This window comes from Ranitomeya variabilis, chromosome 2 (assembly GCF_051348905.1).
Source record: "Ranitomeya variabilis isolate aRanVar5 chromosome 2, aRanVar5.hap1, whole genome shotgun sequence".
Lineage (NCBI taxonomy): Eukaryota > Metazoa > Chordata > Amphibia > Anura > Dendrobatidae > Ranitomeya > Ranitomeya variabilis.
In genome coordinates, this window is record NC_135233.1 from 471,412,291 (window position 1) to 471,427,030 (window position 14,740).

The 14,740-nt window shown below is 43.8% G+C and overlaps 1 protein-coding gene across 1 annotated transcript in view; it reads left to right on the forward strand.

The window, feature by feature from the left end:
* PPP2R5B (protein phosphatase 2 regulatory subunit B'beta) overlaps window positions 1-14,740 on the forward strand; it is a 98,960-nt gene that overhangs the window by 58,001 nt on the left and 26,219 nt on the right. The window contains exons 5-10 of the mRNA XM_077287733.1: window positions 1,832-1,924; window positions 5,297-5,427; window positions 5,863-5,922; window positions 6,670-6,778; window positions 8,190-8,243; window positions 8,657-8,707. Coding sequence (XP_077143848.1) covers window positions 1,832-1,924; window positions 5,297-5,427; window positions 5,863-5,922; window positions 6,670-6,778; window positions 8,190-8,243; window positions 8,657-8,707 — 498 coding nt within the window. The remainder of the gene's footprint in view (window positions 1-1,831; window positions 1,925-5,296; window positions 5,428-5,862; window positions 5,923-6,669; window positions 6,779-8,189; window positions 8,244-8,656; window positions 8,708-14,740) is intronic.

The following is a 14,740-nucleotide window of genomic DNA, read 5'->3' on the forward strand; positions in this document are numbered from 1 at the left end:
CATATAAGCAATGACTCCTTGCCCCCGCAACAGGCGAGGACTTTCATTACCGTAAATAAAGTAAAGCATACCTAAAATCAGTTCGCCCATGTCCCCTAAAGCGAGACATGCACGCAAATAGTATCATTATATAAGTAACTGGTAAATCATGGTACAGACCTATCACACCGAGCTGGTGGAAGGTGAACAGCTCACCCAGGGGGGAGATAGAAAGAAGAAAAAATAGAGGGGGGAGCCCAATTAGGTGGGGCTCAAGAAAAGATATTTAAAATGAGAACATGAAAAGAAAGGAAGAGTAGCTTAGTAATCGACTGTAGAATAGACAGGTGTATTCAGGTAAACAGGTCAGGGAAACGAGCAGAATCTTTAAATAGAATCCATTCAGTCCAGGTACCTAAGAAGGAGACCCTTGTCTGTGAAAGGTCTGCTTCAATTTCCTCCATCCTAAAGATGGTTTCAAATTCTGAAAACCACTCCACAACATCGGGGGGAACCGGGTCTCGCCATCGGCGGGGGATGACCGTTCTAGCAGCTGCTAGGCAAAATTTAAGGATGTCCTTTTTTTGGGATCTCACCGAACCGGGAATCATGGAGAGCAATGCCATCTCCGGAGTACCGGTGATGTGCTTGCCTGTGATCAAACCATAATTTCGGAACACTTGGTCCCAGAATGTTCTAATCAAGGGGCAGTCCCACCAGATATGCAAAAGGGAGCCAATGCCATTTCCACACCTCCAGCAGCAGTTTGAAATTGAGGGAGAAAATTTGTGTAACCTGTCAGGTGTGAGGTACCACCTATATTGCAGTTTATACCCCTTCTCCGAGGCCTCACTGGAACTCGGGAGTTTATGGTTCATCAGGAAGCAACGCTCCCAATCCTCATCCGACAGAGTCCGCCCTAAATCCTTCTCCCAAGCAGACTGGAAATAGAGCCTTGCGTCAGAGTCAGGTGTTGAAAAAATTGAGTAGAGGGAAGAGATTCCCCTGCTCGGGGCGTCACCACCAGCAAACAACAGTTCCAAGGGAGAGAGTCTACAGTTCGAACCCCTAGGCAAATTCAAAGAGGCCAGGAAAGACCAGACCTGCAAGTACTCCCACCATAGAAGTTTAGTGGAGAGAGATTGGGTTTGGAGGGAACAGAGGGTGGGAATCTCGCCACGCTGTAAGATATCACCAACCCGTATGTCATCCTCGTATTTCCATCCCATGAAGGCTTTCCTGTGAATGCCCGGAGGAAATGCCGGGTTGCAAAAAATAGGTGTAAGAAGGCTGGCCCCAGAAGGAGCGGACCCCTTCACCCCATTGCAGTGCCATGCCCTCATAGCCTCTGAGGTTAAGAAGGAAAATCTCCCCCGTTGAAGAGCATATTGCTTTGGGATCCACTGAAGATACTGAAGAGGCAAATCGGACCATTCTTGTTCCAACTCTACCCATTTTTTAAATTTAATTTTATATTTCCAGGCCAAGAGGCGAACTAATATGGCCGCCCTGCAATAGTTTCGGAGGTTGGGTAGACCAACCCCACCAAACTGGCGTGGCCTAGATAAAACCTTGTAACTCACCCTCGGTGTTTTCCCCTTCCAGATAAAACGGGAAATCAAGGACTGTATTTTAATAAAAAACGATTTATGTGGCCAAATGGGAATTGCCTGAAAGATATAAAGAAATCTCGGCAGGATATCCATCTTTACCACCTGAATCCTACCGAGATAATCGACCATCTTTTGGATGAGAGAATATACTCTCGTGTGACCCTAGCCTAAGAATATCCCATCACTATTCCCCTAACCATGGCTGGTAATTGCCTTTGTCTCTTTATGTCTACCTCTAGTTGGTATATGAATTCTTCCTCCGATTCTTGGAAAGTCAGGACTTTCAGCCTTCACTGGCTAAGAGATATGTGGACCAGAAGTTTGTCCTTATGGTGAGTGCACTTTCCTAGAAATACCGGAAGCCATGCTCTTCTACTACCATGTTGTTCTCCGAGCTCACAACATACGCCACCCTGACTGTAATCATCATAATCGGCACAAACATATTTAATGTTGATGTTACTAGGTAACCATGTGTGTGCAGACAGATGTAATGTAACCTACTTACACTCTCCGGTGCGCATTACTGTCTTTCTTCCACCACTCTCTCCCATTTGTCTCACTTAATAGCTGCAATTTGTAAAGAATTAAATAAAATTGCTACTGCTCCAGTGCTGTGGTGATAAAATGACTAACAGAGTAATTGTTTTCTATGATGTTGTTTTTTTTATTACATCCACATCGAACTGAACTTATAGCACCATAGAACCCTATGAATTCTTAAAGCCGATCTGTCAAAAATGTTTAAAATATAAATTTCATGCATAATTAGATAGATCTTTTAGACCTGATGAGACTGGTTTACTCTCTTTGAAATTGCATGTCACAATAGTTGTATAATCCTGATATTAAATTGAGTATTTTAGGAGTCCTGACGAAGAGATGAAATTGCCCATGAATCCAAATGTTTTCAGGCTCAGCCTACCTTGCCTAATTTACAGCTGCAGGGAGGAGGTACACTGAGGGGCAGTCAATCAGGCTCGGTGGGCGGAGAGTGAGTTTGAATTTTGAAAAATGATTATACAGCCGTTCTGATATGGGTTTTCCAAGTAAGTCTCCAGTTCTAAGAGATCTACTTACAGTAATAATATAAGAGTTAAGTCCTCTTTTTCTCAGAAGAGGCACTTTGCATATTTAAATTCCCAGAGGAGCATTGCACGGCGAATAAGCCTCCTTACCTTGACAAGCCAGCTGGTATATCACTCTCCATAAGGAGAAATGTTACCCCTTAGACCCCAGTCCAGAGCCTCTCACCTAGCCAAATCAGTTCTCTTGCTTCGCACTGACGAGGGCCAACAGCCCGAAACACCGTGTCTGCGAATTGAGATACTGATTTGGCTTTTATCCTAAGTCATATTGCACGACTCGTTAGAGAGTTGATTGTGACTTGTAGGATCGCTACTTCCAACAGGTGGCGCTATAGAGTTAAGTCCTCTTTTTCTCAGAAGAGGCAATTTGCATAGGTAATAATATATACAGTTTGTACTGTGAAATCTGGTCACAGACCCACATGAATAACACAGGTCAACAAAAAAAAAATTTTTTTCTGGTGTCCAAAATATTTTAATGAATTTGGGGTATTTTTGGGGTGCTGATTCTGAATATGCTATCAGTTTTGCCAGATTGGCTCAAGTTTTTGAGATTTTTGGTATCTTATTTATAGCACTGGTTGGTAAATGCGACGCATCATCTCATTAATTTCTTTGGATTAGTACTTGAACTGAGCAGTTCTCAATATAGTTTTGTGTTAATTAGTGTTCTAAAAGTTTGTTCATAGCTTGATTTTTGCACTAACTTTATGTTGTTGTCTGTTTTCCAGTGAAAAGCATGAACTCATCAAGAAGAAGTTGTCTTAACGATCCAGACTCATTCTGTTACATTTGTGGTGAATACACACTGCCAAAACATAGAAGAAACATAACAGACTTCGTAAAAAAAGTGTATTTTGCCTATTTTGGGGTTATGCTTGGGGACCAAGACAAGTTTTGGGCACCACACATAGTGTGCAAAGCATGTATCGAATTATTACGAAAATGGAGCAAAGGACAAAGAAAAAGCTTCAAATTTGGTGTTCCAATGGTGTGGAGAGAGCCAAAAAATCATCATGATGACTGTTATTTCTGTGCAGTGCAAGTGCAAGGATTCAATAAGCATAAGAAACGAAAATGGGAGTAACATGGAATCTGCAAGAAGGCCTGTCCCTCATTGTGAAGATGTGCCTGTACCTGTGTTTACCATAAATAACAGTCATCATGATGATTTTTGGGCTCTCTCCACACCATTGGAACACCAAATTTGAAGCTTTTTCTTTGTCCTTTGCTCCATTTTCGTAATAATTCGATACATGCTTTGCACACTATGTGTGGTGCCCAAAACTTGTCTTGGTCCCCAAGCATAACCCCAAAATAGGCAAAATACACTTTTTTTACGAAGTCTGTTATGTTTCTTCTATGTTTTGGCAGTGTGTATTCACCACAAATGTAACAGAATGAGTCTGGATCGTTAAGACAACTTCTTCTTGATGAGTTCATGCTTTTCACTGGAAAACAGACAACAACATAAAGTTAGTGCAAAAATCAAGCTATGAACAAACTTTTAGAACACTAATTAACACAAAACTATATTGAGAACTGCTCAGTTCAAGTACTAATCCAAAGAAATTAATGAGATGATGCGTCGCATTTACCAACAAGTGCTATAAATAAGATACCAAAAATCTCAAAAACTTGAGCCAATCTGGCAAAACTGATGACATATTCAGAATCAGCACCCCAAAAATACCCTAAATTCGATGAAATACCTTTGGCACCAAAAATGCTGTTGACCAGTGTAATGTGTCCATCTGAACTTAGTCAATTCATCAAAGCTTTTATGCCAGAAAACTGGTGTAAAAACTTTGATAAGTTGCAATTTTTTTTTATACCAACAATTTTGCAAGTTTTGTCATTTTCACACCAGTTTGAAGCAGCTCCTCCAAAATGGACGGAGATTGTGAGGAGTCATGGCCACACACCGCCTGTCAAATTAATTAAAAATGACAGAATTTCTTACTTTTTATGCCAGAAATTCTAATCCAGTTCCTGACCGGCATAGCATTTCTAGCAAGGCACATGGAGGGGATGCCAAAGAGAAATGAGTGGCATATGCCTCTTAATGAATTCGGTGCACTGTACCCCAGTGAACCCTTCATAAGGATTGGCGTTCGCAACATCCGTCTTCAAGGGGGTTTCCCACTAATTGAACAACCGCTTCTGAATCCCTATGTTTTCCCCCAATAAAATATTAACACTTATACTAGCCTCTGGTGCAGGAGCTGTTCCAGTGTCTCTCCTGGGGATTGCATGACATTATGTCACGCAATCACTGTGGCCAATCAGTGCTGGCTTCACTCTTCCCTCCTTTGGACAAATCAAGACATCCGGAGGAAGTGAGAGAGCAGCCGCAGCTCCCACTTCCTCTGGAAGTCAATTGCGCCTGTAGTGAAGCCAGTGCTGATTGTCCACATGGATCGCATGACATTGTTATGTCACACTATCCCCGGGAGAGCCAGTGCCAACACTTGCCATTAATCTGATGATGTGGAGTATAAGTGTACTCTGAAGGGGAAAAATAATGATTGAAAAGTGGTTGTCCAAGTAGTGGACAACCCCTTTAATTCATTGGCCCTTTTTACTTCCTTTCTGATTACCTTTGTACTTTTATAGCTACTGGAGCTTTTTGACAGTGAGGACCCCCGGGAGCGGGAATATTTGAAGACGATTCTACATCGTGTTTATGGGAAATTCCTGGGACTCCGAGCCTATATCAGAAAACAGTGCAACAATATCTTTCTCAGGTACTGACTGTAACACAGGATCCGCACAATGTCTCTTAGGATGATTATACATGGATCTAGCATAATAATGACAGTAATAACAGTATCAACAGTATCAGGCTGAGGTTTATCAGATCCACCAGAAGAAATCAACTTGATGGCATATCACTGAATTCTGCTTTTTTTCTAACTGATAAAAGTTATTTTTTTCTACAAGATTATTATTTTTTTCTCTTTGTAAAAATAAAGCTTAAATCACTTTATTGACACGGGGTCCAAACACCAAGAAGATAACATTGTTGGGCATTAGATCTTTCCACTGATCTCATCTTTAGGGCCAAAGTTGGGAGACCTCCATACACATTAGCTGGTTGGCTGTCTAACCAAATCTGGCAGGTTTAACCAACCTTAAGCGAATGTGTATGGGGGTCCTAATTGTTTGTTTGTGTGTTGCAGATTTATCTATGAGACAGAGCGGTTTAATGGTGTAGCTGAACTACTTGAAATCTTGGGCAGGTGAGTTTTGCACAAAAGTACCGTAGTTTTACAGTTCTCTTAGTAGGACACATTACATATGTACGGACTGGCCTTGGACATTACTACACTCTTTTGTTCCTTGCTAATGAAGGATTATTCCCATCATAAGCAAGTATAGCATATCCACAGAATTTTCCATTAATGCCCAATAGCTTCCTGTCCTTCCACTAGGACACTTACCACTAGAAGAAGGAGAGGCCAATGACAGTGCAGTTCAAAGTGGAGATGGCCATAGGTGCGGTACCAGACCCCAATTCTCACTAAATAAGAGATCCCAGAGGTGGTAAAGGCAGGCAATACTCATATCTGTGTTACAAATTCCATTTTTTGTTCATAGAAATTGAAAAATAGAATTTAGTACTCTGACCGATCCAAGTCATGACGGCTCCCAATGGCACCTGATGTACCCAACTGACTATATTGTGGTCCTTAATTGTACCTGCTTCATTGTGTATAGCAGATTTAAGCAAAGTCTGATGACTGTTTCCACTAATACCATAGACTGTGGAATAACTCATGCTTCACTGCCACGCCATACAAACTCTTCTTAGCTATGGTCTTCTGGCCAGGAGGGACAGGAATTGAGGTCCCTTCTTCTGACAATCGATGGTGGTCCCAGCGATCGGACACCCCCTGATCAAGCATTTAACACCTCTTCAGTGAATAAATGATTCTGACCTGAAGTTTCTGAAATATAAACTGACCTTTATTCTTCTTTTTGTACAGTATCATCAATGGATTTGCTTTACCTCTAAAATCTGAACACAAGCAGTTTCTTGTCCGAGTATTGATACCTCTGCACTCTGCAAAATCCCTGTCTATATTTCACGCACAGGTAAGAGGCACGAATGACATTACTGCATTCTGTATCTAGTTTCTCTTTTCCTGTCCTGGCATCAGCCCCAGATATTCTTTTTAGTACCACACCTGTAAAGAGACAAACCACCGCAATATTAGTGAATAGGTTGTTAAAAGGGTATTCCACTTTTAGTAAATGGAACCCAAACCATTTAAAATACCTAAAATAAATCGAGTCGTTACTCACTCTCCCTAGATCTAGTGCTGCCTCCCTGCTGCTGCTCAGGTCTTAAGATTTTGGCTGCAATGGTGATGTCAGTCAACAGTACGCATTACCGCTGTAGCCAATCACTGAGCTTAGCAGCTGTACCGAGGTTGACGACACAAGCCGCCGAGCTCGTTGGTTGTTTACAGCATTGACCAGTGATATCATCGCCTGAGCCAAAAGACCGAGACCCGAGCAGCGGCAGAAAGGATGAGTTCCTGCTCTGTTTGTTATTTTAAAGCGTTTTCTGATGTCTGCTTCCTTTAGGTTGGGTCAAGAGAGATCTCATGTATATGTTTATTGGATCTGTAAGCGCAAACTGAGATTCTAATTTTATATGGAAATTCGCGTGAGAATCTGTAATACAAAAACATGGCACACTCCATTGTAGCAATATTCTCACATGTTGTGTATATGAGTCCCCCACCAGGGCAGGGTACTCGGTACCGAGTCCTGTAAGCTATTAAAGGGGATGTCACGGTTCCTGCGACCCAGTCCGTGGCCCTGGGACTCACTGTAAAAGGGAATAGTCTTTAAAGGGGAATGGTGAATAAGTCTGTCGTGATGCCACCTGTGGTGTTCGGTCAATAGGGGGACCGACGCTGCTTTAAAGGGGTCCTCTGGGGGATGTTGTTGCAGCAATGATGGTGACGCTTCCCACAGGTGAAGCGGGGTCCCCAGGGGTCCTCAGAGGCCCCCTCTCCTCAGAGGCCCCCTTGTAGCCTCCTTGAGCCCTAAAATCTCTCCTCTGCTCCTTTCCTGTCTGCTTTCCAGACTGTCTGATCCAGACTAAACTAGCTCCTCCTCCAAACCAGGATCTTTATCCAGGGAAGGTGCCCTAAAACAGGGTTTTGAGCTCCCCCTCCTGGCCTGGATTCAGAAGGTGTTGTGTGTGTGATAAACCTGCCAAAGAGATCCCTCTTGTTTCCAGGCATGGCACTGCCCTCCCCGAGAGGAAGGCAGCACTACTGTGGTACCCGAACTCCTGTGGTGCCACATATACAAGCCCTGACATCATCGGCCTTTTATATAGGGTCTGTGAATGTGAATCGTTGTCTACTGGTGCATTATATTTCATAAAAAAAGGTTTTACTAATATAGTATAAACTAACAGTTTATAAAAGTTGGATGTCTGTAATATGTGACTTGCAATAATCACTGTTAAAATATATTTTATCCCCAGCTTGCTTATTGTGCAGTTCAATTTCTGGAAAAAGACTCCTCATTAACAGAGCATGTAAGTACCACTGTTCATGTCCCATAGATATGTACGGCATAGCCGAGGGATATCTGTGGAAAAGGAGATCTCTCATGTTGGATTTGTCCTGTTGAAGTGGGTGATGAGGTTGAAAAGTTGTTCATAATACCCAAAATATCGGACCACAAGTCAACAATGGAAGCCTGGTCTATGCCATATATGACGGAAGAAATCTATCAGTGATTTCACTTATGGTATAGACATCCAAGACAACGACCTTGGTAGACCAAACATTAATGACTAGCCATTCAGAAAAATGCTCATCTGAAATCTTCAATGTGTGGTTCACTTTTAACTGTTTTCCTCCGATTGAACTTTTTCCTTGACACTAACTGAAGATGATAAACTGAGCTAACTAAAACAATTAATGATGTTCCTATGTTTCTCTACAGGTAATTCGAGGTTTGTTAAAGTATTGGCCAAAGACCTGTACCCAGAAAGAGGTGAGTCAATGTCCAAGAAGGTATAGAGGCTCAATATATAGAAAAAGGAAGATCTCAAAACCTTGATATTACAAATCAAAAGAAGGAAAGGTTCACATCAAACCTTAAAAGCAATATATGTTAGAATGTTATTTATACCCTTAATCGACCCAGGTGTTCATCAGCAATTACACTTTTTCATATAGACCATTCAACCCAAAGCAATCACTTTATAAAAAACATTGCCCGAGACTTATTTATGCGTGAAAGATTATGAAATTTCAGCAGGTATCTGCCACAGTGCCAACAAAAATAGTCAGAGTGCGCACCTATAAATTGCCACTTCTTGTGAAGAGCACCAAGCCCACGTAAAGAGACTTAAAGGCCATGTAATGATCTTTGTAGAAATTTGATTTGCAAATTGTCTCATCAGTAAGGGGTGGGGGTTATAGGAACAGATAAACAACATAAAATGGAAGGAAATTGGACAACAATCTAGAATTTGCTGCTTTACTAAGGCAGTGGATTGCAAAAAAACATTTATCTTCAATGATGATCAATAAAAGCTTAATAAATTTCTGGATACACTACTTATATCAATATGGTATAATTGTTTTTCGCATTATTTTCCTTAGATATATGACATCCAAATCCGCCTTAAATTTTTAAACCCCTTAACCCCCGGTTTCGGATTTGCGCTTTCGTTTTTTGCTCCCCTTCTTCCCAGAGCCATAACTTTTTATTTTTCTGTCAATATGGCCGTGTGAGGGCTTGTTTTCTGCGGGACAAGTTGTACTTTTGAACAACACCATTGGTTTTATCATGTCGTGTACTAGAAAATGGGAAAAAATTCCAAGTGCGGTGAAATTGCAAAAAAAGTGCTATCCCACACTTGTTTTTTGTTTGTCTTTTTACTAGGTTCAATAAATGCTAAAACTGACCTTCCACTATGATTCTCCAGGTCATTACAAGTTCATAGACACCAAACATGTCTAAGTTCTTTTTTATCTATGTGGTGAATAAAAATCCAAACTTTGTTTTAAAAAAAACCCGCAATTTTCCGATACCCGCAGCGTTTCAATTTTTCATACTCTCGGGTTGGGTGAGGGCTTATTTTTTGCGCACCGAGCTGATGTTTTTAATGATACCATTTTGGTTCAGATACGTTCTTTTGATCGCCAGTTATTGCATTTTAATACAATGTCGTGGCGACCAAAAAAAACTTAATTTTAGCATTTTGACTTTTTTTCTTGCTACGCCGTTTAGAGATCAGGTTATTTCTGATTGCAGAGATACCAAATATGTCTAGGTTTATTTTTATTGTTTTATTTTGAATGGGGCAAAAGGGAGGTGATTTGAACTTTTATAATTTTTTAATTGTTTTTACATTTTTTAAAACATTTTTTTTTACTTTTGCCATGCTTTAATAGCCTCCATGGGAGACTAGAAGCTGCCATAGCCTGATCGACTCTGCTACATAGGAGCGATGTTCACATCGCTTGTCACGGCTCAGCTCTGCGCCGCCGCTCCTGCTGCCCTGCCTGCCGCTCTGCCCCTCGCTCCCTTCTCCACTCGCCGGCATACTTACCTGCTTCGGGTGCACGTTCTTCCTTCTCCTCTTCATGACTCACCGCAGCTTCTGGGATTCTGCCGGCTGCGCGTGCGCACCTCGTACTCCAGCTCCCTCTGCGCACGCTCACTTTCCCTTTTGATATACTGGCGCGCCGCTTCTCCTCTCTTTGACCCTGACCCAGAAGTCCTTCTGCGTCTCTTCTTTTTAAGGTAACTCTTCCTCTGCCTCCTTGCCTGATTGTCATTTGTCCTCATTTGACCCAGGTCCCTTCATTCCTTGCTCTGTCCTGTGCGTCCCTCATGCCAAGTCTGTCCTGTGTTTCCGCCGTACCTTGCTCTGTCCTGTGCGTCCGTCATACCAAGCCTGTCCTGAGTTTCCACCGTACCTTCCTCTGTCCTGTGCATCCGTCATACCCTGCCTGTCCTGTGTTTCCGCCGTACCTTGCTCTGTCCTATGTGTCCACCATACCCTGCCTGTCCTGTGTTTCCGCCATACCCTGCCTGACCTGTGTTTCCGCCATATCCAGTTCTTCTTGGGCGTCTGCCATATCCGGTCTGTCCTGGGGGTCCACCATATACAGCCTATTCTTAGTCTCTGTTATTGCCAGTCTGTCCTGTGTTTCCATTATAGCCAGTTCTGCGTCTTTTCCGCTCCTACTTCCTGTCCCCGGGTATCAGCTTCTGCGGCAATAGTCTCCCTCAGGCCTGCCCCTATCACTCACTGTATTGGGGGTGGTCCACCAGACCAGCTCACCCTTGGGAGGTTCGTTGTCGTGGTTCTGAGGGTTCACTTTAGGAGTTCCGAAAGATCTGACAGTACAATTAGGCCATGGACCCCGCTGGTACCCCGACTCCTACCCAAAAGGAACTACTGTTCCTCCTGGAGAACCAGTCTAGGATCATGTCCTTCTTGAAATCCATGGAGTCTCGTCTCTTGTCTCTGCAGGCCTCCGACCCAGGGAGTGCTCCGCAACTGGCAGGTCTCCAACAGGAGCTTGCTCAGCAGCGTGACACTCAAGCCCACATCCTTAATTTCATGTCATCCGTGGATGATCGTCTTTCTGTCCTCCAGTCTCCTGCTCCTGTTTCCTCTCAGTCCTCCGCCCCTCACCCACCGCCTCGCCTGGCTAAACCACCTCATTACAGTGGGGATCCTAAATTATGTAGGGGGTTTCTGAACCAGTGCCAACTCCATTTTGAGTTGCTCCCTATGCAGTATCCTACTGACCGAGCAAAGGTGGCCTTTGTAATTTCCCACTTAGAGGGGGAGGCTTTAGCTTGGGTAAACCCTCTCTGGGAGCGAGATGACCCTCTTGTCTCTCAACTATCCATCTTTTTAGATACTTTTCGTAAAGTATTCGACGAACCGGGTCGTTTGGCCTCTACCACCGAGTTTCTTTTTAACATCCACCAGGGGTCTCTTTCTGTGGGTCAATATGCCATTCGGTTTCGCACACTTTCATCTGAATTAGGATGGAGCAATGAGGCATTGGTGGGAGCCTTTTGGTGAGGGCTCTCGTCTCGAATTAAGGATGAATTGGCGGGTCGGGATACTCCGACTTCCTTGGAAGATCTTATATCCCTGGCAACCCGCATAGACTTACGTTTCCAAGAGCATACCTGAGAATGCGCTAGGGAGAGGAGAGTTCCTCATCTTCCTTCGGCTACTCTGAGTCCTTCCCGTCCACGTCCTTTGATGACTTCTGCTGTTTCTGTCCCAGAGCCCATGCAGGTGGATCGTCTCAAACCGGCGGAACAGCGCCGGAAGGAGAGACTGGTTCAAGGTCTCTGTTTCTATTGTGGCAGTGCGGCTCGTCTTTTGTGTTCCTGTCCTTTGAGGCCGGGAAACGCCTCAACCTAGGACACATAAGAGAGGTCACCCTAGGTATCCCTGAACGCTCTCAACCCCTCACTCTTTCAGTTCTTTTGCATCTGGGAAATAAGCGTTTTTCTGATTTTGCTTACATAGATTCCGGGGCGGCTGGGAATTTCATCCAACTCAAGGCAGTTAGAAGGTCGTGGCTTCCAGTCAGATCCCTGGAGACTCCTCGACAGATTGCGTCGGTCGATGGTCAACCTCTGCGGGAGTCCGTTATCTTGGTTACTGAAGAGTTGGAACTCCAAATTGGAATCCTGCACCTGGAGAAGACCGTCTTCTATGTGCTGCCCTCCTTGTCCCATACTATTTTGCTTTGTCTTCCTTGGTTGAGGACTCACGAGCCTTGCTAGACTGGCGGTCTGGTGAAATCCTGCGCTGGGGACTCTTCTGTCAGAGTAACTGCCTGCTTCCTGTTCAGCCAAGAAAACCTCCTCGTCCAATTTCTGTGCCTGTTAACTTACCTTCCTCATATTTATCTTTCTTGGATGTCTTCGACAAAAAAGAAGCAGAGATTCTACCTCCACATGGACCATATGACTGCCCAATCGATCTTGTACCAAGCTCCACTCCACCCCGGGGTCGTATCTATCCGTTGTCTCCAACCGAGACCCAGGCCATGACTGAATATGTCCAGGAAAATTTGGCTAAAGGCTTTATTCGCAAGTCCTCCTCTCCTGAAGGTGCTGGTTTTTTCTTCGTTAAGAAGGATGGATCCCTCCGTCCATGTATTGACTACCGAGGCCTCAACAATCTTACGATCAAAAACAAGTATCCTCTACCTCTTATTCCAGAGTTGTTCGATCACCTTAGGGGAGCACGAATTTTCACGAAATTGGATATTCGCGGAGCTTACAACCTAATCCGTATTCATTCTGGAGACGAGTGGAAAACCGCCTTTAACACCCGAGACGGCCACTATGAGTATCTAGTAATGCCTTTCGGCCTGTGTAATGCTCCAGCAGTGTTCCAGGAGTTCGTGAATGATGTCTTCCGGGATCTACTCTACTCCTGCGTGGTGGTATATTTGGACGACATTCTTGTGTTTTCCTCAGATCTTGCTTCCCACAGGAGAGATGTCCGCCAAGTCCTATCTCGTCTTAGAATCATCTTTATGCCAAACTCGAGAAGTGTGTCTTTGAACAATCTTTGTTACCGTTCCTCAGCTATGTCATCTCTGACTCAGGCTTACGGATGGATCCGGATAAAGTGTCTGCCGTTCTTAACTGGCCACGTCCTCAAGGGGTAAAGGCAATTCAATGCTTTCTCGGGTTCGCAAATTACTACCGGCAGTTTATTCCACATTTCTCTACTCTGGTCTCCTCAATTTCTGCCTTGACTCGCAAAGGGTCCAATCTTCACATCTGGACTTCGGAAGCTGAAGAAGCATTTTGGTCTCTTAAGCAAGCCTTTGCTTCCGCTCCTGTGCTTCGTTGTCCTGAGGTCAACAAGCCTTTCATCCTTGAGGTAGATGCTTCTGCCATTGGCGCTGGCGCGGTACTTTCCCAGAGATCATCTTCCGGACAACTGGCTACTTGTGGTTTCTTTTCCAAAATCTTCTCCATCTCGGAGAGAAATTACGCCGTTGGTGACAAAGAACTATTGGCCATCAAGTTGGCGCTGGAGGAGGAGTGGTGGTATTTGCTGGAGGGAGCTGTTCACGCTTTCAAGATCTTTACTGACCACAAAAATCTGGAATACATCCGTTCTGCACAAAGACTAAATCCCCGTCAGGCCAGATGGTCGTTATTCTTTGCCCGCTTTGACTTTGAATTACATTTTCGTCCTGGCAACAAAAACTTTAAAGCTGATGCCTTGTCCAGATCTTTTCTTGCATCCGATGTTGAAGAAGAACCTTCACATATCATGGATCCCAGTAAGATCATTCTAGTAGGTCCAATCATCATGTCTTCCTTACCTCCAGGTAAGACCTTTGTCCAGGCAAACAAGAGGTCTCGAGTTCTACGTTGGGGTCATGCCTCCAAATTAGCAGGCCATGTAGGGTACAAGAAGACACTCGCTCTCGTCACACGCTATTATTGGTGGCCGTCTCTCCTACAAGACGTCCAAAGTTTTGTCACCTCATGTCCTTCTTGTGCAAGGAACAAGGTTCCTAGACATTTGCCTTCCGGTCTCTTGCATCCGCTTCCAGTTCCTTCAGCTCCCTGGCAACACATCACCATGGATTTTATTACTGATCTTCCTTGCTCTTCTGGACATTCGGTCATTTTTGTAGTCGTGGATCGATTTTCCAAGATGGCTCATTTTGTCCCTTTGCATGGTTTACCTTCTGCTCCAGAGTTGGCAAGAATCTTCATAGCTCACATCTTCCGGATTCACTGTTTTTCTCTACACATAGTCTCTAATAGAGGAGTCCAGTTCACCTCTCGATTCTGGCGCGCTCTATGCAAGCTGATGAATGTTACTTTGGATTTCTCTACTGCTTACCATCCACAGACGAACGGACAAGCTGAGTGCACTAACCAAATTCTAATGACCTTTCTCCGTCATTTTTCCAACAGTCATCATAATAACTGGGCTGATTTGCTTCCGTGGGCCGAGTTCACGTACAATAACCATATCAATGACTCTTCTTCCAAATCTCC